General features: G+C 39.8%; 1 protein-coding gene across 8 annotated transcripts in view; it reads right to left on the bottom strand.

The window, feature by feature from the left end:
• Positions 1-264: 264 nt before the first annotated feature.
• Positions 265-27,656, bottom strand: part of POGZ (pogo transposable element derived with ZNF domain) — a 46,418-nt gene continuing 19,026 nt past the window's right edge. For 4 of the 8 annotated variants that reach the window (XM_070785686.1, XM_070785688.1, XM_019955551.2 and 1 more), the window contains 16 exons: positions 20,808-20,983; positions 19,807-19,915; positions 18,360-18,650; positions 18,061-18,279; positions 15,192-15,298; positions 14,173-14,510; positions 13,624-13,778; positions 9,045-9,145; positions 8,216-8,362; positions 5,227-5,361; positions 4,938-5,110; positions 4,641-4,781; positions 4,106-4,162; positions 3,799-3,911; positions 3,524-3,548; positions 265-3,393 (listed from right to left, as the gene is read on the bottom strand). In XM_070785686.1, coding sequence (XP_070641787.1) covers positions 1,722-3,393; positions 3,524-3,548; positions 3,799-3,911; positions 4,106-4,162; positions 4,641-4,781; positions 4,938-5,110; positions 5,227-5,361; positions 8,216-8,362; positions 9,045-9,145; positions 13,624-13,778; positions 14,173-14,510; positions 15,192-15,298; positions 18,061-18,279; positions 18,360-18,650; positions 19,807-19,915; positions 20,808-20,983 — 3,959 coding nt within the window. In that variant the 3' untranslated portion in view covers positions 265-1,721. The remainder of the gene's footprint in view (positions 3,394-3,523; positions 3,549-3,798; positions 3,912-4,105; positions 4,163-4,640; positions 4,782-4,937; positions 5,111-5,226; positions 5,362-8,215; positions 8,363-9,044; positions 9,146-13,623; positions 13,779-14,172; positions 14,511-15,191; positions 15,299-18,060; positions 18,280-18,359; positions 18,651-19,806; positions 19,916-20,807; positions 20,984-27,656) is intronic. The other 4 variants (XM_070785687.1, XM_070785689.1, XM_070785690.1 and 1 more) reach the window with 2 other exon arrangements.

Genomic DNA, 27,656 nt, shown 5'->3' with positions numbered 1-27,656 from the left:
CAGGCAAAAAGCTGGGGAAGAGAAGCCCAGGTGGTTCCTCCATTCAGTTTTCCTATGCCATGGGTTCACAAAGCTGGCCAAGCTGTTTACGGAAGGGATCACTCCAGTTCACTATATTATAGTGTGCTGGGAGTTAAAAAACACAGAAAGAAAAACAGATGAGGAGAAACAGGTGGTGTACTACCAGGCCCATCACATTTTGAGCACCTCCCAGTCCGTGAAAGCCTGTTCAAATAGGGTCACCTAGGAAAAAAACCACATTGCTTATAAATCCATTTCCCCTCAATTTATTAAATGTTCCACTTATGTACATTTTAAAGTTGAACCATTTACAAGCCTACGCGGGTTGCCTCCTTGGCTCACAGAAGGGAAACGTTGCAGAAAGCCTCAGGATGGATAGAAAGACAGGATAGTTGTGGGAAAGGTAGACCTGGATTTCTTTTGCTCCTTTTCTCTGTTTCAGTACATTTCAGTCTATAGCCATGAGTACGTATGATTAAAAAAAAATCCCTCATGCAAATTGTAGAAAAAATTTTCTTTCCTTGAAGCTGGCAGTGAAAAATAAAGATTCATGTCTTTTTCTTTGTGCACACCCCTATGTTTCTTCTTCAGGTCAGATTCTTCTCTAAGCATTAAGAGAAATAGGGGAAAGCCACAGGGTAAGCAGGATTTCAACAAGTGGTCTTTTTAAAGTTCAATACAACTTCTTGCAGTTAGCTGCTGGCTGGAGGACATGTGATCCCTTGAACAAGTATGCTGTCCACTTAATAGGAAGTTCGACAAAGCAGGGACTGCCCCGTGGATTGCAGGATGAAGACCCATACACTGGGAATGGCTTCCACCCTAATTCTGTGTGATCACCTCAGTACCTCCTGCTTGCTAATGACCCATGTATGATCCTTTGTCCAGAGGGATGGTATAAGAATGGGGAAGGGGGCCAAGGATCACGAGTGCAAAGAATATTGGTTTTATTGTGTTTTTGTTGGAGGGAGGGTGGTGAGGAAAAAAAACCTCATCATCTTGGATGATTAAAGGTGGTTTCATGCATTTTTAAAGCCACAATTTTATATCTAGAGTTGCTGTGGAAACCAACATCTCTGGAGAGGGAAGGAAAGAAAGGAGAAGGAAGAGAGAGTTCAGTGGGATTCTTTTTCCATTTTCATTTTTATATAAAAGTGTTAAGACCACAATGAAAAAACTTTATCCATATATATATATAATAAACCAGTTTGTGAGCTACAACGTTTGTCTTTCCCATCTTCAGAAATGTTCTCACATTGACAATGGTTGGATAGCATCATGCCCAAAGACATTGGCCACACAGTAAAACAAACAAAATCCAGATGTACTATGATACAGTTGAGGTAAAAGGGGAAACAAAAAATTTAACATTCGCCCACAAAGGATTTTTTTTTCTTTTTCTTGATTTTTGTCAGAAAAATACCAAACACAGTGATTTAAATTTAAAAAAAAGTCACAAAAACCTGTTTTTAGCAGAAGTGAATGACCAACAGGCCAGTTTATCGGCTCAGACATGATCGCTATAGGTTTTCCTAATAATCCACAAATCCACAGGGATGTATATAAGTCACCATCAGGGGGGAGTGGTGGCATAAAATTAAAAAATATAAACCCAATACCCCCACTTGGTATGCCCCTTTAGCCTCTACCCCCCTCACGCTTCCCCACCCCTACTCCACACCCCTTTGTGACCCCAACACTCAAATCTCCATCAGATCTAGGTCAGCTTCTTCAAAGCCATAGAAAGACTCGGTCTCGCTTTCACCCTCAAAGAGCTGGTGAAGGCTTTCAGGCTCAATTGTCTCTTCAGGAGATGACCTGGGTCGAGGAGTGGAAGCTGAGGGTTCCTCGGACTGTTCCCCACTCAGCTTTAGCTGCTCCTCTAGGGAGGCAATTAGCTCCTCCTGCATGTCAGCGTTTCGTGTGGGTGAGTTCATGTTGCCATCAGGGCCAGGCAGAACGCTAGCCACCAGGAAGGACCGCTGAACTAGCTCTGGACAGTCCCCGATAACACCAAGCACCTCAGCCAGCCAGACCAGAACTAGCTGAAGCAGGACATCAGAATCACACGCAGTATCTGCCATTTCCCGAGCCTGCTCCTTCCACTTTTTGTGCAGGAAGTTCTTGACAGTCCGCTTGATGCATACATCTAATGGCTGGATTTTGGAGCTGCAGCCTGCGGGGATGACCGCAGGCAAAGTGCTAGAGGCACTAAGCATGGCCAGCACCTCTTCTGATAAGTGAGTGCGGTGGCAGTCCATCACCAGCATGCCTTTGCTGCGCTGGCAAGCCGTATGTTTTTGCCACACTCGGGTTGACCACAGCTCCATGATCTCATCGTCACTGTAGCCACTCTCCTTCGCCTCTAGCAAGATAGAGTCTGGCACGTTAGCAGGCTGATCCACCTGTCCTCGGTAGAAAACCAGGGTAGGGAGGACAGTGCCATCTGCCAGAATGGCCAGCACCACGTCACACCAAGGCTCCCCTGTGCCCACTGTCTGCAGAGCATTCTCCTTTCGGTCTTCACTGCTCAGTACCTCCGTATCAAGGAACAAGGAGACCTCATCAATAGCCACAATCATAGACAAGGACAAGTCCTGGTTGTGAATTTGCCGTTGTACAAATTCAATGAAGAGTCCTGCATTCTCTGCCACATCCTTAGGTAGAGTGTGGGCCACAGCGCGCCGTGCGTGGGGAGTCAGGTGGTGCCGTAGCATGAAACGCACAGCCCACTCGTATGAGATCTTAAATCCCCCCTCCAAGGAACGTCCTATTTTGGTGGCTTTCTGGAACAAGGTCTCCTCATTTACAGGTAGCTGTTGCTCTCGCTGGGTCAGCACCCACTCAGCCAGTTTCTCTTCTGCCTCTAAGCTCAGATACTTGCCCTCTAGACTCTCCCCCTGAGAGGCCTGGAAGCGCCGAAGCCAACGCCGGATGCGTCGCTGGGGGTTTCGGAAGTGTTCAGCTGCCTGTTCTGTGTTGCAGCATAGGGCAAACAGGACCACTCGAAGCTTCTTCACAGAAAGCTGCTCTTTCTTGCCAATCCCACTGCTACTACCACCCCCTGATGCTGGCTCAGGCTCCTGGGTGACTGGGCTCCCTTCATCCTGGTCATCAACATTCAGACATTCGGCCTCCTCTGCAGCCAAGGGTGGAAGGGCTAAAGTCTGGAGATGCGTGGGGGTGGGTGGTGGGGTTGCAGTTGAGGCCGGTGACGGGAGTGCCTGGGCCACGGGAGCTGGCAGCTCTTCAGGCTCAGCTGGGGTGACTCCAGCAGACTTCACAGTGGCAGCTTTATTAGAGGAGAAGGAAGGAGGAGGGTACAAGTTTTTCAAGTTCCGGTCGTGCGCTCGGTCACGAGTCTGGCCATGCCTAAAGGGTTAGCAAAACGGAAGAAAAAGCTCAGTTAAATTAGGAAAACAAAATAATAATATTTGTAGTAGTAATAAAGAACAAACATACTATAAAATAAAAATTAAACCATCAAACGAGTTTCTGTTACCTTGAGTGAGATATCCAAGTGAGTCCTATGGGAAATAACACAATAAAAAAATGTTAGCTTGGTGAAGAAACAAACCCTCCTGAGACAGTTCTTGAGATTTTAACCAAAAAAGCAAATCTACTGCTTTCCCAGCCTTCTATAAATCTCAGGTTAGAACGCTTCCAACTTGGTGAGGTGTGTCTCAGCAGCGGACGGGTTAGGCCAGGAGCAGATGCACCTGGCTCACCATGACCTGCATCCTTAGTCCCACCTCCAACCCCATCGCTCTTACTCACCCCGTGGCAGGATGCTACTGGATCTATGAGAAGGGTTGAATACCAAATGCTTAGCCATGGCATCTCCCACAGAGGTAACAAAGGTACATGAAGTGCAGGCCAGCTTGCTTCCACTGAGAAAGAGAGTCAAGAGTATGTCAGACAAATGCAGCAATGACTACTGAGAGTTAAGCTTCAAGGCTTTAATAAAGAAAAAGAGGTCCCTCTTTTCTCCTCTCAAGTTAATGCATATGTCTATACCCCAAATATAAGGGATTTAATGTAAAAGCTTGAACAATTAACAGTCCATCAGTAAGTTTGTCATTACCTCACAGAATTTTTAAACAAAGCCAAATACTTGGGGCTCTTCCGTGGAACATGATTGCTGAGAAAGACAAAGAGAAAGTTGTATGAGTTACATGGTTCAGCTCACTAAACTAGAGATCACCAGCCATTGACAAGGCCTGAACGAAAGAAATGCCTCTTTAATCAATCCTAACCTCAACCCAAGCCTATCACATTAATATTTCCTATTAATATGCAAATAGATCCTGGAGGTGGGGGGAAATCTATTAAAAGGCATATTGTGGTTGAGGGTAGAGGGGTGGTGACCAGGGTCAGAGGCCATATTTCTAAGAAGCACCCTGGCCCTTGGACCACATTCTGAGTAGCAAGGTTGTACAAAACGATTACAGACCAATGAAAGCCAAATAAAGCCAGGTCTGGCCTCTGACTCTGCTAGCAAAGGTGCACAAACAGCTCTAAAAGTTGAAGGGGGAATCACCAGAAGCAGGGAAGGGAATGAAATGAGTTCTGAAGAATCTGAAATCCCAGAGAAGAACATTGGTTTAATCCTGACTCACTTGATCATATGGTTGGCGTAAGCTCGAGAACAGCAGGTACTATAGCGACACAGAGAGCAATGAACGTAAGTAGGGAAATGATTGGGGAAGTCTGGGATCTCAAAGCTGCACTCCAGACACGTCTGCCGGCCCATGACACTCCTGTCGAGAAACAAAGAAAATCATATTACTGCCTCAGGGGTCCCCAAACTGTACAGATTCAGGCAACAGACTCTGCTTAAAAGGCTACCAGATGACACTGGCTCTCAGGAATAGCTGTGCCCGCCCGGCCCCCAGCCTCCAACAGAAGGCACTGACATTTTCCTAACAGCTCTCTTCTGGACGTTGCGCTGCACAGGGGGGTAAAGGAAGACGGGCAGAGGGTCTGCTGAGGAGGCCAGTGGTGCTGCTTCCTGCAAGCTGCCAGGAGGTCCATCACTGGAGGGTACAGGAGCAGTTCGTGGCTGCCCTCGGGAAGCCCGGATTGTCACCTGGGAGTCAAGGGAAGGAATAATTAGACGCTACCTATGAAAGAACCGCAGAACACTGAAAAGCTCTATTCCTCCCCTTCTTGGATCCACGAAGGCAATGTCAACAAACCCTTTACCTTGGTGCCTGGTTTCAAACCTTCCAGCTGCTTGGGTTTACGGAAGGTTTTATGGTGCTGCAGCTTGTGTTCAATTTTGTCCTTGGCAAAGAGAAACTGCAGCCGGCATTTGTTGCAGTGATAAACATTCCTCTTCTGAAGGGGAAAAAAAGAGACAGAATCCTTTAAAGGTTCCCAATGAATTTTCTTCCTGAGGAGAAGGTAGATCATCGCCAATCATAGCATTCTTTCCATCTTTCTGTTGATAATTTAACAGAGTTAAAATGAAACAGACAATATAACACCAAACCTAATTTTTCAATCTTTAACTTTATATATTTTGCAATACAGTTACAAGCCTTATTATTAGGTGGTGAGAATCATCACGTCCCATGCTCCCAGAGAAAGGTGCACGGAAAGCCAGGTTAACCAGGTCCTCAGAGCATCACGCCTGACTTGCTTTGACAGTTTGGCTGAGCGGCTTCAGCTTTACTTGCCCTACTACTTTTTTTTTTAGTTTAGTTATTGTTTTTATTTGAATTACTGTAAATGTTCATTTCATCCTTGATAAACTATAAGCTTGAGATTGTCTTATTACTTTATTTTTACAGTGTGGATGGACATTGCTACTACTTCTGGATATTATTTTTTAAAAATATAATAAAATGTATATGGTGAAAAAAAATCATACTTTTGTACTCCTTCATGTGTAAGTTTACCTTCAACTGCACTCCTCAGTCCCCTTCCACAGAAACAACTTGCTACCAGCTTCCTGGGTGTTCTTTCACAGATAGTCTGTGCAGATAACCATACAGCAAACTCAAATGTCTCCATTCACCACCCGTTTTCCTTTCTCTCTTTTAACAAAAAACAATAGTACTTTCCTACACAGTGCTGTTTTTTCCCTTTTAACATATCAACACATACAGATATGCCTCCCTGAAAGGCCATTTTGAGGATTCAGTCTGCTCAGTATTGAAACAGGAGACCTGTCTATGATTCCTTCCTAGGATAGCAAAGGCTCTATAACCTCAGCTACAGGTGACAGTTCCTATGCTACTGTATGGAAATACACCAGCGGTGGATTACAGCAGGCACCATGTGTGAACCTAAGAAGGTGCTTACAAGCGAGAAGCCAGGGCACGTGTGCACACACGTGGATGTCACCCACCGGTGCACCCATCTTGTTCTCTAATTTGTTCCCTCTCTATGTACCTTCACTCTCCTCCACTAGTGGCTCCTTTCCTGCAACATTTTAAAACAAAGGCTTATATATTCCATCTTCAAACCAAAACACAGCAGCAACAACAACTTCTCCCTTGATCCCTCCTTCCCTGCGTCTGCCACCCCTGGTCCTGCCCTTCATAAATTTCTTTAAGTAAGTTCTCTCCATTTCCTTACCTCTCATTCATCTGTCCCATTAAAATCTGGCTTCTACTCTGCTGACCAACAAAATGGCTAAATTAAAGGCTGGACTCTCACGTTTCTATCTTGCTGATACCTTCTTGTAACACTTGACCACACACTTTCCTTCAAAATGCTTTTGTCCCAGCCTCTTCCTCGACATCGTGACTCTTCGGATTTTCATTCCAGGACTATGGCCCTGGCTTTGTGGAGAGAGAACTCAATGGTCCTTCACCTTATTCTCAATTTGGGGGTTTGGGGGTGGGGGTGAAGCTTAGCACTTACAAATTTAAATCTACTGGATTTATATAATGATGATTTCTAAGTATCTTTCACAATTCAGGCCTCAGACCTATATATCCAACTATTTAGCATTCAATTACACTTGATGTCCACAGATAGTGCCAACTCAGAATATCCATCCGAACTTAGAATCCTCCCCTCAAAAGTTACTTTCTCCAGTGTTCCTATCTCAATATAGTCTCCGCATTCATCCAATTACCCAAGACAGAATCCTGGGCACTATTCTTAACTACTCCCTCACTACCTTCACCTAATCCATCTCTAAATTACAGATAGCATTTATCTTCTCAGTATTTTGCAACTCTAATCCTCTTCATCTTCATTTCAAAAGCCAATAGCCACTATCATCTCTCAGGTAAACTACTGAAAAAGCCTTTGGCTTGCCTCCCTAACTCTTGGAGCAGCCAGTATAATCATAAGTAAAAGCAAATGTGAACACAGTCCAGGATTTGAAAATCTCTTCAACGGCTTCCCAACATCAACTTCTTTTTTAATGAACAGAAGTCTGTGTTTTATGTTGATTTGCTTAGTTTTCACATACACTTTTTTTTTTGGTTCTAGGTTCCCATCCAGGATACCACCTGGTATTTTACTAGTCATGTCTCAAAGTTCCTCTTGGCAGTTTTCCTCAGGCTTCTTTCTCCCAACAACTTTTTATAGTAAAAGTTGAAGCTCCTTTTTATTTTTTAAACTATTTTAGTTTTTGGTCAGTTAAAGCCACAGGTTTGTTTATTTACTGGTTGTGCTGTGAGGCATGGGGGATCTTAGTTCCCTGACTGAGAACTGAACCTGGGCCCCCTGCATTTGAGAGTGCAGTCTTAAACACTGAAGCACCAGGGAAGTTCTGGAGACTCCTTTTTACAGCTCTAAGATTCTCTAACCTCCAACCTCCCCCATACCCTACACACTCCAACCACACTGAACTTTCAATTCCTTGAGCCTCGCTGTGCCCCTGGGCATGCTGTCCTTCTAGTCCACTTCACCTGGCTCATCCTTACTTATCCTTCGGGTCTTGAACAACCCTTTTCCTGTAAGACTTACTAGGTTCCCAGAGTAGGTTATGTTCTTTTTTATATTCTGTATTTCCCCTAACACAACACTGTTCCTGCTTTATTGTACTGTTTAACTCTCCTGTTTAACCACTAAATCTCTAGCATCTAGCCCAGTGCCTGGTACATATTACTGGAATTCAATACATTTTTCAAACTCACACATATAATCTTCTCAACCAAAATTATTTGCCTCGCTCAGACCTGGCCCCAGCATCCATAATTAAACAGAGCAATCGCTTGGTGTCTGGTACCTGGTGCCTCATGTAATGCTGTTGGAACGCACTGCCATTTTTGAAGACCTTCAAGCAATAAGGGCAGAGCAGGTGCCGAGTATCCTCATGGATCATCCGGAAGTGGACGTCTACCTCAGAGTAGAGTGAGGAGCGGTACTGACACACCTGCATCACGTAAGGAAAATAAGCTGAAGTGAAGTGAACAACTGAGGCCTTAGGAAAGGGGTAGCAACAACAATGTTAACACAAAAAAAAATTTTCCTAAATGTACAGAAATCAAGTTATTTTTCTGATTTTGTAATGCAGGGTTATGTTTGTGATCATGAATTCAGCCGTGAAATATAGTAAAAATGGGAAGGACAGCAAAGTCTGAAAAGTCCAAATTCTGGCTAAGAGGAGCAGTTTTTTTTCCTATCTCCACAGGGAACATTCAGGAGACAGACACTCCCTCACTTTTTAAAAAATATTTATTTATTTGGCTGCACTGGGTCTAGAACTGCATGTGGGATCTAGTTCCCTGACCAGGAATCAAACCCACGCCCCCTCCACTGGGAGTGCAGAATCCTAGCCACTGGGCCAACGGGGAAGTCCCAGACACTCCCTTACTACAGGCATTGTGTTCCAAGACTGGGTTCCTCGGCTGGGTACATGCATATATCCTTTCTGTTTTTCTCCTGCATGATGAACCCTGAAAATAGAACCTGGGTTCAGTATTTCTTTTGTATTTCCTCAGTGTTCCTTAAACTGAGTTTGTGCAATAGATACTGGGAAATGTTCATTAGTGGATTCTTCATATTCAGCCTGAGAGCAAAAGACTAAATAAAGCTTCCTAAGGAAAAGGCAATACCTGGCAAACATAAGGCATCTCTCCAGGCTTGTGAGTATCCTTCATATGCTGGAGAAACAGGGGCTCACTCTCAAATGCCCACTCACAGATCTTGCACTTGGCTGTAAGAAGAAAAATAATTGGTAAATACACCTGAAAATATGACCAAAATCCTGCTGATTCATAATCTTTACTTTCTGACTCCTGTATCTTCATTTGCAATAGTATCAGTAACTTATGGGGTCTCTTCTTTTCTTTAAAATGGTTGTCAACAGTTGTGTCGCTGATAAAAAGTATCCTTCTGTCTCTAGCTCAGACGTCTTCACCAAAGCTCCATTCCAGATTTTGAACTCTCTACAGGACATTTAAACATGAATAGTCCACCATCTACAAATACAGATTTGTCCTTAAAAGACTGACAACATGAACAGAATTTCTTGCCTTATGAGTTATTACTAACAAACTGAGATAATTAAACTTTAAAATTAGCCATTTTATCAAACTTCTATATAAGCCTGCAATTCTAAATTTTTGGCAAATATTTTAATTGCTACATATTGTGAATTATACAGGCAAAATAAAGACAGTTATTTGTATTTTTCTTAACATTACTAAAATTATTTTCAAGGTTTGCAAACACAAAAATTGTAAATTACAAGTTCTAAGCGCTTATTTACTGTCTAACCCCTGCCCACCACTCCCAAATGAGTGACGCTGAAATAAAACAAAGGAGCAAAAACCAGGGGTTTTAAATCTGGGGTCCAAGGAAGAGATCTCAGGGAACCCAGGTATCCCCTGAAATTATCTGCAAAGAGTGAAATGTTTATTTTGGGGGGAAGTTTTGTGTTGATTTTCAAAGGTATCTGCAACCCATTTAGAACCACTTCCCAGAAGTACATCAGGTATGAGAACAAGATAAATAAAAAATTCTGCCTAGAATGAGAAAAGTTGATAACATAAGCTGAACCTTGAAAGAATAGTGATTTGCCAGACAGAGAAGACAAGAGAGGAATTTGAGCAAAGGCATGGAACTACATGACATGTTTGGGAAACTGTAACTAGTGGCATGACAATCTTTTCTCCTGTTTTCCTGCCCTTTACTTCTCAATTCAATTCGCTTAGCTTCTTTTTTCTTATCTAGAACACTTTAAAGCATTGGTATTTCCCAGCCTTCTGTCCAAGCCTTTTCCTAGTCTCTGTGTTTTTCCTGGGCAACCTCACTCACCCTTAAAGGCTTTTCCTATATCAGCTCTATTGTTATATCTGTCTTATAATATCAATAGTAACATTTATTAAACAATTTCTAATGCATAAGCAATATCCTAAGATTTACATGTATTATCTCATACAAAGAAAATCAGTGAGAAAGGAACCAAAGCCATCAGTGGATTTAAGAGATCTCGAATAACCTTTCACACCTGTTCTAAGGGGGAAGGAGTTGATCTGAAGAAGATTCAAGAGGGATAATTGACTGATTTTCCAAAGTGGCCATCCTAACACTGTCCCTCCCAGCCCTGTCACTCTCATCTCCTTAACACCTACCTCAGTCTCTTGCTTTGAGAAATAGGGGTGAAATACTATAGATTCTGCTTCCTGCTTTCCAAATTTGGACGGACAGATCCTTTTTGCCTTTCTAAGGTTCATCCAATCTCCATGTATATATACCATGACTTTATCAAACAAGGGGTTCTCCCTTTCCCGAGTCTTTCTTCACAAAGGATCCTCCTGACACGTGAACACAAGCATGCATCCATCCCTCAACCTTACCTCTTAAACAAGTTTAAACACAATAACCCATTGATGTTCTGGAGACAATTCAGGAAAACTTGAAAATGAAGATAGATGATATTAAAGACTTATGATTAATTCTGTTAGGTCTTGATAAAGATACTATGGCTATGTATTTTATTTTGTTTATTTCTTTCAGGTTGGAAATAAAGTTTACTAAAGTGTTAACTATATCAGCTGGACTGATCAAGTTTATACTTGTTTAAACTTGCAGTTATCACAAAGTGTGATTTCCATTAGAACCCGTAGCTTGAACACAGACCTGGTTGCTCAGGCCATGGAACCCCAGGAAAACCACTGGACTCTGTCGCACTTGGCCTCGGCTTGTGGCAGAAGTCCTACTCTCCCTGGGTGTCTCCCATGGCGTCTGCTCCATGGCTCGTGCAAGAGTGATTTTACATACGCAGAGCCGTCTAACTGTTTCAGAGTAGGGTAGTTATGCATTTGCTCATGTGAATAACCAAGCGTGTCTCTTCCTATCATCCTTCAGAACCCACATTCTTCAGGGACCCATCCTAAGTGTTCCCTAAGACTCCTGACTGTGGTCCATGTAGAGTCACAAGATCTGCAGCGGGTGTTAACTCTTCAGTGAACGTCAGCTCTCTCACCTCTTGGCCCCACGTTGAGAGGTACAGATAGAAAAAGGCCATCTTTTCTGATGAGGATGGGAATACCTATGTATTTTAAATGTCCTTATTTTTCAGAGATATATAATGAAGTATTTAGAAGTGAAACGTCATTATGTCTATAATTTAATTTAAAAACACTTCAGAAAATAAAACAAAAAATTTTTTCAAAACTAAAAAGAAAACAATGGATCTCAAGATATTAACACGAAAAAATAAGCTACTTTCATGAAGGATCTGCCACAAATGCAAAAAAAAAAAAGGGAGTTATAAAAGAATCCAAGAGTAAAATTGATATATACTAAAGCATAGAAAAGGCATTTACCTGTTTGGATCAACAATGTCTGGGTTTTTCATCAGTATAAACTGAAGTCATAAGATACTCAAAAAATTCAAAGTCAAGGATAAAACAGTGGTAAACTAAAAGGGAAAGACTGATGAGGTTCTGCATTGCCCACTTTGTTTTTTCCCATTAGGAAGAACTTATCTTGTTATGTATAGTACAATATGTAAGTGGAATAACACACTCCACCAGATTTCTGTATAAAAGCAGATGTTTTCACTGGGAGATTCAGATGAGTAATTTGGACTTCCCATCACTGACAGTGAAGAACGTGGGACCTAACTTAGACCAAGATGCTACTCTGCTACATGTGGTGTTAGGATGGTTGAAACCAATATCTACTCCACTCACAAACTGTTAGTCCAAAGTTCCACTGCCTTCTATGGTAACCACCAGTATCCACATGGCTAGTGAACATATGAAATGGGATGAGCTCAAATTGAGACTATTTGCTCTGGTATACACACTAGATTAAAAAAATTTTTTTTAATTTTTCATTAATTAAAAAATTTTGATTATATGCTAATATTATCTTGGCTATTTTGAATTAAATAAAATATATTAAAATTAATTTCACCTTAAAATATTTTTATTTCAAATGACTACTAAAAAAATTAAAATTACATACGTAGCTCATTATATTTTCTGTTGATCAGCACTCATCTGAGCCACTCATGACAATCCTACTTCCCTTGACAATATGACCACAGCCAAAGAGAGAGAAAGGGAAAACAATTCTGCCTTGAAGGAACAGACTTAGGAAAGACAGGAAGACATGGCCTCTTTTTCATCTGCACAATCTTACATCTGAATGAATTCCTGAAATTAACATAGCCTTCCTGCTAGAAAGCCAGACACAAGAAAACTGTTGAAAAGTAAAGACTTAAGTTCTGGGCGTGATGCTTACTCTACCTTAAGTCTTCTCGGTTAAAGGATCTAATAATAGATGTCCTTAATGTTTAATCCAATTTTAATCAAGATTTTTAATCTGCAGCAAAAGCATCAATATTATGCATATTTTTCTGTCTCTACATGTTTGCTCATGCTGTTCCCCATCACATAAAATCTCTTCTATTTTCCATCCACCTAAATCCTTCTTGTATTTAAGACCAAGTTTATACATTACCTATTCTGTGAAATCCAGCCACAAGGATCTTTTCCCTTCTCTGAACTATTCTACCTATCATTCATTTCATCCAATGTCTGTATTTATAGTAAATACATAGTGTTGTTCTCAGATTTCCCTAGTTAAGCAATTTTTGTCTCTTCAACAAAACTAGAAATCACTTATATGATAAAGGAAATATTTCTAGAAGACTGGATTCAAATCCTCACGTCACCTTACAAGAAGTGTATGCTCTTAAGTAAATGACTAAGTATTTCTGGGGTTGTATTCAGCCTGTTTCTCACCTTTAAGATGTAGCTAACACTCCAACTTATCTTATATTTCATGAAAGCACTGTCTTAATGGTAAAGTACTTTATAATATTATCTTTTATCCTACATAAAAACGACGACATTACTAACTAAAGTGGAGACCCAAATACAAATGCTTGCTCCTTCTATAAAACAATCTAGGTAACAAACTCTTAAAATATACCTCTCTACAGTGGTCCAAGGCCCCTAATATTTGGAATCAAGCACTGAACTCAACTCAAGCTTGAACAGAATAGAAGCCAGGCTTGTAGGAAAACAGAGTAAGTGAAGTACTGACTATAAACATGCAAAAAGCTACCTGACACTGTTACCCACATATGAAGAAATATAAAGGGCTCCCCGCTAGTGCCATTCATTGAGTGAAGAACAAAGTACACCCCTAGAGTTTATGAACTTCCAAACTTACTAGTTGATTCATAGGGACTATGAACATTTTCCAAGTGGCACTGGAGCTGGAAGGGAGTGGAAAACTGACGATAGCAGTGCTGGCAGATAGTATGACCGTCCACCTCACCATTCTGCTGATCAAGCTCTACATGATGTTTCATATGGTTCATAAATCTGTAGCACAGCACAAAGGAAAAGTACAGACAACATAAAAAATCAGAAGCCTTGGAGAAATACAACAGTGGAATCACAGAACAAACTTTACATATGTCCCCCCTTCCACCTTCTCACCCAACTTCCTCTTTTTTGGGATAGTCCTTTGCTCAGCCCAGAAACTAAGAGGGTTCCCGAAACTTATCTGAGAAAGGAGATGCACTGGTCTCACTCTACCCAAAGTTATCTTTTATTTATTATCACAATATCTCCTGTAATATTAGTTATTGATTTGATAACCCTGAGCAAGAGAGGCTATAATTAGAGCCATTCTCCAGACAGAAAAACTGAAACATGTAAGCAGCTTTCAGCCTTCACTTGTCCAAGGTGAGCTCCAAGGCTCTTCAACACTCACCGAATGTTGTTTTTTAGCCTTTTGGTACAATGTGGGCATCGGAAAGATGTGGCGACCTTAGGGAAGTTTGTGAGCTGGGCTACTGTGCCACCATCCCGTCCATAGTAGAAGTCATCTACTAGCATAATGAGCTTGGTCTGGACAGCATCACCCACATTCTCATTTGGCTCTGGTACTTTGGTAGGTGGTGACAGAGCAGGAATAGGTGTAGAAGAGGGAGTGGAAGCAACAGGAGCTGTTTTCTCAGGGGATGGGGGCTTTGCTGCTGATGGGACACTGGGTTCTGAATCCAGAGATTTTCCTTTCTTCTGGTATTCAACCATTTCTGGGCAACAGTACTATAAAGAAAGAAGACATCTGATCATCCTGGTTCTCCTGGGGGCTGGATGCATGTACTCCTCAGGTCCACTAACATTCCTTGGTAACAGTTTGGTTCTAGGTATTCTCACCTAGTTTCCACCCTGCAGTTTTCTACAATGTCCAGGTTTCACTCTTTTTCATGTGTCTGTGTGTGTGTACTTATATATAGATCTATGCCACTCCAAACACCATACTTTGTACTTCTTCCTGTTTTAGATCCTTGAACCACTCGCTAGTTTAAGCTGGTTCTGGGGTCCCTGGTAGGAAGAAGTCCCAACCTTTGCATCTGGACTAATACCAAAAAATGAAAGGCTTGAGTTAGTAATTGGTTAATAGCTCCTGATTTATCCAATGACACAATAAATAGAAAATGAACTGAGGCCAAAAAGTTCTGAATATCTAACAAACCCGTCCTCCTGTGCAGTTCAAAATCTACCAACTAAGGAATTAAGGTCACGTATGTTCTGATCTATTTGAGGGACTTTAAATGTTTCCTATTATATTTTTGAGTTCATTCTAAAACAGGCCAAGAGTATAACCCTTTAAAAGGCTTCCAAGTCATTTCAGAGCCCTTGCCTCACACTCTCCCAAGACTACAGGAAGTACACAGTGAACGGTAGCCATTTACGCTGGATCCCATCACAGGTGACATCACTTACACACATGTGACCTCTCAGAGCTTCAGTAACACGGAAGTGAGCATTACACTGTGGACATATCTTCCGTCCACCATCCTGGAGATCAAACACTGGGATGGGCGAGGTCACTGGAAGAAGTGAGAACATGGTAAGATTAGTAAGATACCAGAAAAAGACTATCGGCCTTTTGGAAAAAAATTATTAAACACTTCATAAGGGGTATAATTAAGGTTGGTAAGCAAGCATGAGAGGTCACTATGAGGCACATTCCTTTTACCATTCTTCTAACTTTAGGCCAGGGGTTAGCAAATCACAACTCGTAGACCAGATCCAGCCAGCTGCCAGTTTCTGTGTGAACTAAGAATGGCTTTTACTGGGTCGGCCAAAAAGTTTGTACAAGTTTTTCTGTAAGTTGTTGGGGAAAACCAAACGAACTTCTAGGCCAACCCAATGTATTTTCTGTTGTTGTTCTGGTTATAAATCATGGTAAAATATACTTCACATAAAATTTCCTCTTAAGCATTTAAAAATGTTTGGTTCAGTTGTTAAGAATGTTCACATTTTCATGCAAGAAATCTCCAAGACTCTTTCCATCCCTCAAAACTGAAACTCTATACCCATTATTAATTCCCCACTGTTCATTCCTCCTAGAACTCTAGCAATCACCACTCTACTTTCTGTCTCTGTGAGTTTGACTACTCCAGATACCTCATGTAACTGGACTCACACAGTATTTGTCCTCTTGTGACTGGCTTATTTTACTTAAGATAATGTCCTGAAGGTTCATCCATATTATATCATGTATCAGAATTTCTTTCCTTTTTAAGGCCGAACAATATACCATTTAAGTATTGATGCTTTTGAACTGTGGTGTTGGAGAAGACTCTTGAGAGTCCTTTGGACTGCAAGGAGATCCAACCAGTCCATCCTAAAGGAAATCAGTCCTGAATACTCATTGGAAAAGACCCTGATGCTGGGAAAGACTGAAGGCGGGAGAAGGGGACGACAGGAGTTTGAGCAAGCTTCGGGAGTTGGTGATGGACAGGGAATCCTGGCATGCTGCAGTTCACGGGGTCACAAAGAGTTGGACATGAATGAGCGACTGAATATACCACTGTATATATACACACCATATTTTGTTATCCATTCATCAGTTGATGAACATCTGAGATGCTTCCTTCCATCTACAGGCTTTTGTAAATAACGTTGCTGTGAACACGGGGGTACAAGTACCTGTTTGGGTCCCTGGGTATATATACCCCAAATGGAAGTTATTACAACATGTGGTTAATTTCATATCTCATTTTTTGAGGGACCATCATCCCATTTTACACTCCCATCAGCAATGGACAGGGGTTCTACTTTCTCTATATCCTTCACCAACAGTTATTATTTTCTGCCCCCCCCCCTTTTTTTTGGATAAGAGCTATATTAATCGGTGTGAAGCAGTATTTTCTGTAGTTGTGGTTTGCATTTTCATGTTCAGTGATGTTTAGCCTCTTTTTGGTGTTTAATGGCCATTTGTATATCTTCCTTGAGAATTCTCTATTCAGCTCCTTTGCTCATTTTTTAATTGGGTTGTTCTTCTGTTGTTGGTTGAGATACAGAAGTAGTTTATATATTCTGTATATTAAGCCCTTATCAGATATATGAGTTACAAATATTTTCTCCCATGAAAAGTGAGTTGCTTTCCCACTCTCCATAACCCTAACCCTTTGATGCTCTAAAGTTTTAAATTTTGGAGTAGTCTCATTTATCTATTTTTTCTTTTGCTGCCTATGCTTTTGGTGTCATATGCAAGAAATCACTGCCAAATCCAATGTCATAAAGTTCTCCCTCTAATGCTTTCTTCTAAGAGTTTTATGGTTTTAGGACTTTTATTTTGGGATTTAATTCACTGAGTTAGTTTTTGTATATGGTGCGTGGTAATGGCCCAACTCCATTTTTTTGCATGTGAATATCCAGTTTTCTCAATACCATTTGTTAAAGGTTTTCGTATTTGTAAAGGGTTCAAATAAAAGCAAAAGAAGAATAAGATTTTCTGACACATGAAAATAAAATGAAATTCCAAACTCAGAGCCCATAAATAGCTTTAGTGGCACACAGTCATATGTCTAGGGCTACTTTTGCACTGAAATGGCACAAAGTAGTTGTGACAGAATCATAGTGTACATGAAGCCTAAAATATTTACTATCTGGTCCTTTACAGAAAAGGTTTGCCCAGTCCTATTCTAGGACTGAAATTGAATATGGTTATGCTCATAATCCTACACCTGAAAACCTCTCTACCAAATATCAACTTTAAAATCTAGTTTAGAAATACATCTCCTGCTCCCTGAACTATCTTTTGATTATCCTACTCATCTCTGATCACTCAATCCATTTCATTCGTCTCCAAACCACAATTAACAGAAAATTCCTTTGGGCTGACTTAGTTACACTTTTCTGGAGAAGGAAATGGCAACCCACTCCAGTACTCTTGCCTGGAGAATCCTGTGGATGGAGGAGCCTGGTGCACTGCTGTCCATAGGGTCGCACAGAGTCGGACACAACTGAGCGATTTCACTTTCACTTTTCACTTTCATGCACTGGAGAAGGAAATGGCAACCCACTCCAGTGTTCTTGCCTGGAGAATCCCAGGGACAGGGGAGCCTGGTGGGCTGCCGTCTATGGGGTCGCACAGAGTCAGACACGACTGAAGCGACTTAGCAGCAGCAGCAGTTACACTCTTCACAAGTGGCAGTCCCCTTTACTAAAGTTTCTGTGATAACAGACTATTGCAACTATACCCTATTTTCTCTATTTCACAGTATAGACTTCTGATACAATAAATACGTTATGCTAATGTTTTTGAATGATTGGCTGCCCAGAGTCTTTCTGATTATCGTACCTTTCATTGAAGACTCAGGCCCGCTGGTTCTTTGAGAGCCATGTGCGGAGCTGTTGTTGGATACCACCACTGGCCCAGGACTCTGGCCCAGGGAAGGGATGGTGTTAAGGGTATTCACCAGTTTGGCCACTTCATTGCTATTTTCACCTGTAACACCAGGTCGCTTCACAGTGACAAAGCTGGCAATGCTCACTGCAGGTGGAGAGGGGAAGGAGGGAGCTTTTTTGACCAAGTGATAATCATCTGTTCTCCAGCCACCACCCACCCCAACTGTGCTATCTCCTCTTCCCAAGCCTCACCTAGTTTGGGGTTCTGAGTCTGGCTGGATTGGCCTGGGGGCTGGACAGCAAGGTGCCCCAGTGAGGTCGGCTGTGTGGCAGTGGGTGTGGTGGAAGTGCTGGGAGTGGACTTGGTCGACTGGGACTGGGACTGTGGGACGGTGCTTCGAATGGTGAGAGTGGCTGGGATGACGGTGGTGAAGGTGTTGGTGGTGGGCCGCACAGGCATCGTGGAGCCTGGCCTCACAGGGGTCATCTGAGAGAACACTTGTGGGACGCCAACTGTCGGCTTAACAAACTGGGTACCTGGGGCTTCAAAAGAGAGACAAAGAAAAGCACCAAATCTTGGTTAGTGAGCTCTCCTATAACACATTCCCTCTGTGTTTACTGGAAATACTAGAATAGGAAAAGATTATTTCCCCAAACTGATGAAAGCAGTTAGCCTCAGTAATCAGCCCTACAAACATCACAGTGAAAGCAGATTTCCATCAACTCCTCCCCAAACACCTTAGCACGCTGCCTTTTCTATTCCAAGAGTAAATCATGAATAGCCTGACCTTGGTACTGGAAGAGAATAATGGGTATAGAGTGGGAAGCAGTATGGGTATACATAGGCCAAGAGGCAGAGCTGGTTCTGAAAAAAGTAATCCTTCTTTCTCAGAATACTAAAGAGTCTTTCATTCTCTTACACAAACTCACAGAGAAGACAGACTATGCATGCCATTCTACTAGGATGTCCCAAAGGTGAGTCTCCTGGATCAACTAGACAATTCACTTACAAGTATTTAAGAAATATCAGAACTAGATAGGATAAGCTCAGACCTGAAGGCCAAAATCCCAATGGGCTCTGAGAACAATGACAAAAACTTAGGAAGACAAGCTACCTTTACCACAACTAAAATAATATAGTATTTTTTGGCCCAAAATGTAGTAAACACTGAATATAGAACTGGGGGCAAAATTATAAGATTTTAAAGAATTATCTTTCAATTTCTTAAAAACAAAAACAAAAAAACCCCACCACTAGTCATTAGCAATATTCATCCTCAAAGAATATGCCATATGTTTAACTTATATTCCAAATCTATGCTGTAAAATGCAAGCAAAATAAGTTTTTAAGCCCACCATGTAAGTAAGTAGACTTATTAGGAATACAGAATTTGGGAGTTTGCATTAATAACAGTCCTCCAGGATAACAAACAACAGCTGAATAAAACAGCAGAAACAGGAAAGTAACTATAAAAACCCTGTTTTACTACCTCATGAAAGGTGGTAAAAAGTTAAAAAGAAAAATAAAATTACCACCCTGGCCAAAGGTTAGGAAGTTTTTTAAAAATGGGGCTTAACTCAATATGATTTTTGTAGTTTCAGAAAGTATACTTTTTAAATGACCTTCAACACTTAGAAACAACAAAAACAAGTCTTTTGGATGCTGGTTTATTCCAAATGGGTAGACATTTTTCCTTACCTGGGACTAGTGTAATTGGTCTAACCGTTTGGCCTTGCTGTACGTTCAACACAATCCCAACCTGATTCATTGCATTTTGTACAGGCCGGACATTTCTTACAGGAAATCCCTGCATTAAAAAGCAAAAGGATCTTTAACATGGAGATCAGCTAACACTAGCAGAGACTGTATTCAGACCTATGTCCAAAAAGTTCCCACACTCTTACCTAATGATTCTCTCTCTCGAACTAGAGCTTTTAAATGACTGAGATGGAGAAAATTCTGGACTTCTGGCAAACTTTTGAGTGACAAATATTAAAACTGGAGAATGAGGTTTGGTGCATATGAACAAAAATGAAAACCTAGTTCTTGTCTTAAGAGAACCTCAGTTTAAAAAACTCATCCACAAACTGACCCCTAAGAATGGGGAAAAAACTGACACTAATGGAGTGATTCAACACATAAACAACTGTAGGAAACTGTCCCCAAAGTCTACTTCAAAAGGCCATACACCTCTGGGAAATCTGTAAGACAAGGCAGGAAAAAGCATCTGCCTTTTTATCCCACACCAGCACTGGGTTTTCAACTCCAATTCTCATTTATATCAAATAAGTCACCTTCCTTCTCTTTCAAAGATCTCCCTGCACTTCACCAATTTTGCACATATATTTCTGTAAGTCAACTAACTCACCGCAGTTTAAGAAAAATAGCCCAAGCAAAGGGTGAGAACTTTTGAGGACCAAGGCTTCCTCTTCCTCATGCAAGCTTCCCACTCTCTCCTGCCTAGACCTCAATCAAATTACTTAACAGCCTCTGGGGGCATAAAGAGGAAATTGCCCAGCTATATGCTATGTTGGGCTGACTACTGAAGTCAGCAGCAAATAAAAACTAGTAAATGAGAAAGCCAGACCAAAGGACAGAACCTAGAACCATTTCTAATTATGCTGGAGACTCAAGTCAGAGCCACAGTTCCCACAGTTCCCACAATTCTACCAGGTCCCAGAATTCAGAGTCCTACTTACCTGTGTAGTGATAAATATTGGCTGTGAGGCTACCGGCGAACTAGTCACATGGTTGGCATTCTGCATGACCTGCACAGGCCTCAATACTGGTTGAGTAACCATTGTACCGAGACCTGGGGCTGGATTCTGGGTTAGGATGAGTGGCTGTCCACCTTGTTGGACCAAAGAATTGCCAGCTAAAGGGTAAAAAGAAGAAAAAGAAGAAGGAAAAAAAAACCACTGTAAGCCACAATTTATAAGCAACACAATGGTCTTAGGTAAGAAATGGTGTCCCCATGTATTAAGATATCCAAGACTGTCACTCACCTCAGGTTTAATGTCATCAAACTTACCAAATATTTAAGCTTTACCCAAAGCTACAATGAACAGAAAAATACATAGATACAGAAAGTTCACCAAAATCTCCCTCATATCTTAACTTGTTATTTAATTGCTAAATTGTGAACAACTCTTTAGTGATCCCATGGACCGTAGCCCGCCAGGCTCCTCTGTCCATGCGATTTCCCATTGGAGTGGGTTGCCATTTCCTTCTCTAGGACATCTTCCGGACACAGGGATCGAACCTGCGTCTCCTGCAGTGGCAGGCAGGTTCTTTACCACTGAGCCATCAGGAAACCCACGTATCTTAACAAGGCATGTCTTAACACACATGGTAAGACTTTTACATGGCTATCACTTTGATGATTTAAGTGACCACGTATAATTTCCCAATACCAAATCAGCAAAACCAAGTAACATATAAATTCTTTCTCCATATTTTTACTATGTAAAACCTATTTTTTGGAATGTGATTTGTTGTTAATCTACCTTAAACTTTTAAAAAGAGGAATATTCATCAACAAACAGTAATTCAGCTTCCCAGTGAGCCAAATCTCAGAAATGCAACAGGTTCTCTAAATATCCACTGTCTTGTATAGGATGTATAGGTATGGAAACAGAGACTTCTTTATGTCATCTGAACTTATAAAGAACACACCTGCCAAAACCAATAAATATGACTTCAGAAGATTCATTCATGAATAAACAGTAACAATATCATAAATATCTGAAAACTAAAGTATTTTAAATTCTTTTTCCTGTGTGATAAAAGTAACTTTGGAAATGTTTAAGTCCTATATTTGCTGGATGTTCTCAGTGCTCAGTCATGTCCAACTCTTTGCAGCTCGTTGGACTGTAGCCCACTCTGTTCATTGGACTTCCCAGGCAAGAATCCTGGAGCAGGTTGCCATTTCTTATTCCAAGGGATCTTCCCAACCCAGGGATCGAACCCTTGTCTCTTGAGTCTCCTGCATTGGCAGGTGGATTCTTTACCGCTAGCTCCACCTGGGAAGCCTCTGTTTGCTAAGTTTGGCTAAAAAAATCATTAACACTAAGTTTCCTGATTTACAAAGACTACTCTAAATTCTATTTCAGAGAGCCAGTATGCCTAAATCAAAGATTCAAGCAAAATACTGCAGCTCTTTTCACTAGAATGGGATGAACTCCTATGAAGTTTTAAGTTACATGTGACAAATGGCATTAGTAGTTAGCTACAAAGCTAGACCACCAAAGTGGGTATACAGGTGGCTGGCTATTAATGGGCCAATAGTGACTTGCCCCATGTTCTCCCAGAAACTGAGAGATCATCAGTGGACTAGATTCTCATGGTAACTGGGCCAGCAAACAAGTAATTATAGAAGCTGACAGACAAAAAAATTCCAAGTTCTGTCTATGCTAATTATATGGGTCCTTTTCTCTCTATATATTTCAACATAAATATTTTATTATGAAAATGTTCAAATATATAGAAAAACAGAACACTATAATAAACCTCCATGTACCTATACCAGCTTCAATAATTATCAACTTAAAGCCAACCTTCTTTCATCTATACCTCACACCCTCTTACCAGTTCCCATATTATGCTGAAACAAGTATCAGATCATATCATCTATAAATACGTCAATATATATCTCTAAAAAGTAAAGATCCTAAAAAAGAAGAAATACAACATCATTATCACTCCTAAAAAATATTATAATTCTGTGACTATAGTGGATAACACTGTATGATATAATTAAAGTTTGCCGAGAGAACTTAAACATTCTCACTATTCCTATCCCAGCCCCCCAAAATGATAAATATGTGAGGTGGTGGATATGTTAATTAACTATACAGTGAGAATCCTTTCACAACACATACATATATCAAATCCCCATTATGTACACATTAAGTATCTTACAATTTTATTTGTCAATTATGCCTCAATAAAGTTAAATATATAATTCTTGGGGGCTTTCCTGGTGGTCCAGTGGTTAGGACTCTACACTTTCACAGAAGGGTGCACAGGTTGGATCCCTGGTCTGGGAACTAAGATCCCACATGCTGTGCAGTGCAGCCATAAATAAACAAAACAATTCTTTGATATTAAATATCCAGTTAAAATTCAAATTGACAATTATATTTTTTTGTTTGAGTTAGGTTACAAAAGCATTCATAAAGTACAACTGATGGACATCTTTAATCTCTTTTAACCTATAGCTTCCCCATCCATCTTTTTATTCTTTCACAATTTATTGTTGGAAAAATATTGACTAAATAAAAATACATATTTTCTAGTCACTATTTTACCTGCTAGAGTAAAATAAAATAAATTATCTGAAACTAAAAATTCTTAAGATAAAATCAATGACTAAACATCTCATCTAAATATAGGAAGGGAAGGATGGAAAATTTTTTGCATTTATGTGGAATCAACTAGTATTAGAAAGTCTCAAAAGACAGGCCTTGTTTCCAGGAAATCTATACATAGTCTACTACTATAAAGAACATTAACACATTTTCTGCAAATATTCTCTGATGTTAGGGTCATGTTTGAATTCTGGTGAATTGTTAGGACCTTCCCAAAAATAAAGTGCAAACAAAGAAGGCTTCTAACCATAGACTAGGTTTACAATTCAACTGAAAGCAAAACCAGCATATGGCAAGTCACCCAGAGTAAATATTTATTTAATGAATTCTATAAATTCATTCCAATATAATAATTCCAATTCAAACAAATGAATTGTTTTTAATGATTCCTGCATTCTTATTCTTTCCTAAAAGAAATGCTGACAATTCAGAAGTCTTCCAAAGTTCTATTTCCAGAAAACCAGTCAGTCAGTCAGAATCTTGAGGCTTAAAAAAGCCTTTAAAAGAATCATCCAACCAATTCTCTACCTGTAGGTCTGCTCTCAATTAAGTACCACAGCCTTAAACAGATTAAATAATAGAACATCCAACAGCTTCTCTCAAAACACATTCTGTTTATTTTACAAATCTGAAGGTCCTGATTTTTTTCATTAAGTTTATTTACATAGCCTTAAACCTCAGAGATAAGAGGGCTAAATGGAGTAGAAATGGACCAAACAGGAATTGAAAATCATAATTACAGTAAAAAATTTATAACATTAAATTCACATTATTCACAGCTCAGAATTAAGCAGGTCATTTCATTTCATGTTCCTTTCCAATGCATATATACGATCAGCCAGAACTATAGGAATAATTTCTAAATGCTGAGTGATGGATTCTCAAGAATGGCAAAAACAATAGTAAAACATCTTCTGCAATTTTATTCCTAACATTTTCTTAAAAAAGAAAAAAGCCTTACTGAGATGTAATTCACATACCATACATACTGTATCACCCATTTGAAGTGTATGATTTGAAGGCTCTTACGTATATTCACAGATTTTGTGCAATCATCACCACTATTTAATTCCAGATTTCATCATCCCCAAAAGAAACCTTATACCCATTAGCAGTTATTCCCCATTCTACTTCCCCCAGCCCTGGCAACCAACAGTTTTACTTTCTGTTTCTATAGATTCGTCAGTTGTGGGCATTTCATAATAATGGAGTCACACAATACATGGCGGCCTTTTTGTATTTGACTTCTTTCAGTCAGCATGTTTTCCAAGGTTCATTCATGCTGCAGCATGTATCACTATTCCACTTCTTTCTATGGCCCAATAATGTTGCGTTGTATGAATATACCACATTTTGCTTATTCATTCAACATCTTATGTAGTTTTCACTTCTGGGCTATAATGAATAATGCTGGCATTTCAAGAGTATTTGATAGAAGTCACACAGCTATATATTTTATACAAAAAAGAAAGCTAGACAAACTCAATCTATTAATGTGTGCTTATCTATGCATGAAAGAAATTTTAAGCCTTTATTGTTTTTTTGGCTGTGAGACTTATGGTATCTTAGTTTCCCAACCAGGGATTGAACTCAGGCCCTTGGCAGTAAAAGCTCGGAGTCCTGACTACTGTACCACCAGAGAACTTCCAGAACTGAAGAATTTTTGGAAGAACACACAAGACATATGTAACTGTAGTAACCAGTCTATACCTTTTTTTTTTTTTTAAACCATGAACACGGGTCAACATTTTAATTTGAATGCTAGAGCTTTCTAAAGTAAATAAAATCAATTTTTATATTTCAAAAAAATTTTTGCACATAGGCCACAGGAATCAAAGGTCCATTCAAAGAAATTAAGTCATGTGATGCTCATCTTGGGCCTCGGAATGCTGTGATCAAAGGGAAATTTAGCAAAACTGGTTGCTCATAGCACTGTGACAAGATTATTTTAAGAGAAACACAGGAAAGCAGTATAATGCAGTGGGAAGGCCACACGTTTCGAAGTCTAAATAATTCAAATCCAGTTTAGTCACTTACTATTTGACCTTAAGTATATTATTCAGACTCTCCACACCTTGGTTTCCACATCTGTAAAAAATGAAAAAAATCTCTAGAGGTTCCTCATCTTTATATATATATGAGGGTCACTAATTATATGTTGAAAAAGAATTCTAGGGGTTTTCCATGTAATAAAAATTATTTTTTTGATATCCAAAGATTGACTGGTGAGGCCGTATGTAGAGCAATCTCTTATGGCAACTTGATACTATCAAATTTTAAATGCCTGACCCAGCAATCTTACTTTATATGACAGATATGCTTACATAGTAGGCACAGATATGATGCCTGAGAATGTTCATCGTAACACTGTTTATAATCACAAAAAATGGGATTGTAATAAATGTCCAAAAATATGGGAGGTAAATGGTTATATCCAAAAGTAAGAATACCAGGTTCACTTCTACTGGAAACATAAGATACAACATGTCTAGATGGCCATTTCAGGAAAAATACTGATCAAAATCCTTAAAAACTGTGATAACCTCTGATACAACAATTTGACATTTAGAAATATATTCTCAGAACTAAGGATATGAGAAAAGACAGATGTTTACAAAAACTCTTTGAAAGTAGTAGTACACCCCTTTACAACCTATTGCTAAGGACTGTTAACCAAACAACAGGAAATAATCATCAAAAATGTTACATAAAGATTTATTAAAATCACTACATATTAAGGGGAAAAAGCAATTAGAATCTGTATGGGCTCATTTTTATAAGGAGTGAATCACTTCACATAGCATATAGATGTCCATAAAGTACACATATGGGGACTTCCCTAGTTGACCAGTGGTAAAGCGCCAATGCAGGAGACACAAGTTCAAATCCCTGGTCTGGGAAGACGCCACATGGCAACTAGACCTGTGTGCCACAACTATCGAGCCCGTGCCTCAACCACTAAGCCCTAGGGCCCATGGTCAGAAACAAGACACACTGCTGCAATGAGAAGCCTGTGCACTGCAACTAGAGAGTAACTAGAGAAGGCCCGCACAAACCAACAAAGACCACGTGCAGCCCAAAATAAGAAAATAAATGAATTAATTAAAAAGATACATATAAGTACAGAATAAGTTATAATCAGTTATCTCCAGGTAGTAGGATTATAGTTAAAAATTGTTTCATTCCTTTTACTGTCCCCTTTTTCTACAATGCACGTATTAATCTTATAAAATAATTAAAAATAAGTCCTTTATAGCAATGCAGTAATTCTATGAAGATGTTTACTCTAGACATGAATCTTGAGACATAACTTGCCAATAACTCATTTTCAGAATGTAGAAATAGTCATCAGAAAGGAAGCAGGAGGTATGGGAGGAAGGAAACATAATAAAAAATGTTATAATGAAGCTCATGACTGACCTTTGAATAGTAGTTTTAAGTACGCTGTTAAAAATTTGAAAGGGGCCGTTATGAAAATTATCAGACTGTAAGAGAAATGTGTGAGCTCACTAAACAAGGATTTCAAAGTAGATTTTGTCTTTATCAAATGAAGTTAAAGCAAGAAGCTACAGTTAAAGTTTGAATGGAAGGCCTGCCATTGTTGTCCCACATCTGGTAGTTGCTGTTTACATTCCTATGAAGGAAGCCTTCGTAAGCTTTTTGGCAGGTACGTGGTGAACACTTCAGTTGCACGGTCAAGAAAGGATCCGAGGTCATGGATACTACAGCTGATTTGTCTGTTTTCTTCTGCCTCATCCTGATTTACAAGCAAAATCTAGAAAACCTGCAAAAGTAAGTGTTTGGTGGCTTATCTAGAAATACTACGAAAACAATGCTGTTATTTTTGGTGAAGAATATCAATTTGTATAGTTTATTTCAGTGTAAATAAAATGTGAATTTTGTGTAAAGTTCAGGTTGTTTTTTTTTTTTTGGGTGGGGATGAAACATATTTTTGTGGTAAATTCTCTTTTCAAAAATATTTATCATCTTCACAATTGAAGACAAGTTTTTTTTTTCTTTCCTTTTTTTGGTATATGGTTTACTACTTTGGGGAATAAAAAAGCCATTTTAATTGTGAAATTATTAAGATTTATCTAACTTTAAAAATATTACATGCTATATGACCCCTGATATAAATTGTTAATGCTTGTATAATTGTTGCTGGCTTTATTGACTATG

Source organism: Bos indicus, chromosome 3 (genome assembly GCF_029378745.1).
Source record: "Bos indicus isolate NIAB-ARS_2022 breed Sahiwal x Tharparkar chromosome 3, NIAB-ARS_B.indTharparkar_mat_pri_1.0, whole genome shotgun sequence".
Taxonomy (NCBI): domain Eukaryota; kingdom Metazoa; phylum Chordata; class Mammalia; order Artiodactyla; family Bovidae; genus Bos; species Bos indicus.
The sequence above is the reverse complement of the archived record's forward strand: the minus strand, read 5'-3'. Positions and strand labels throughout refer to the sequence as shown.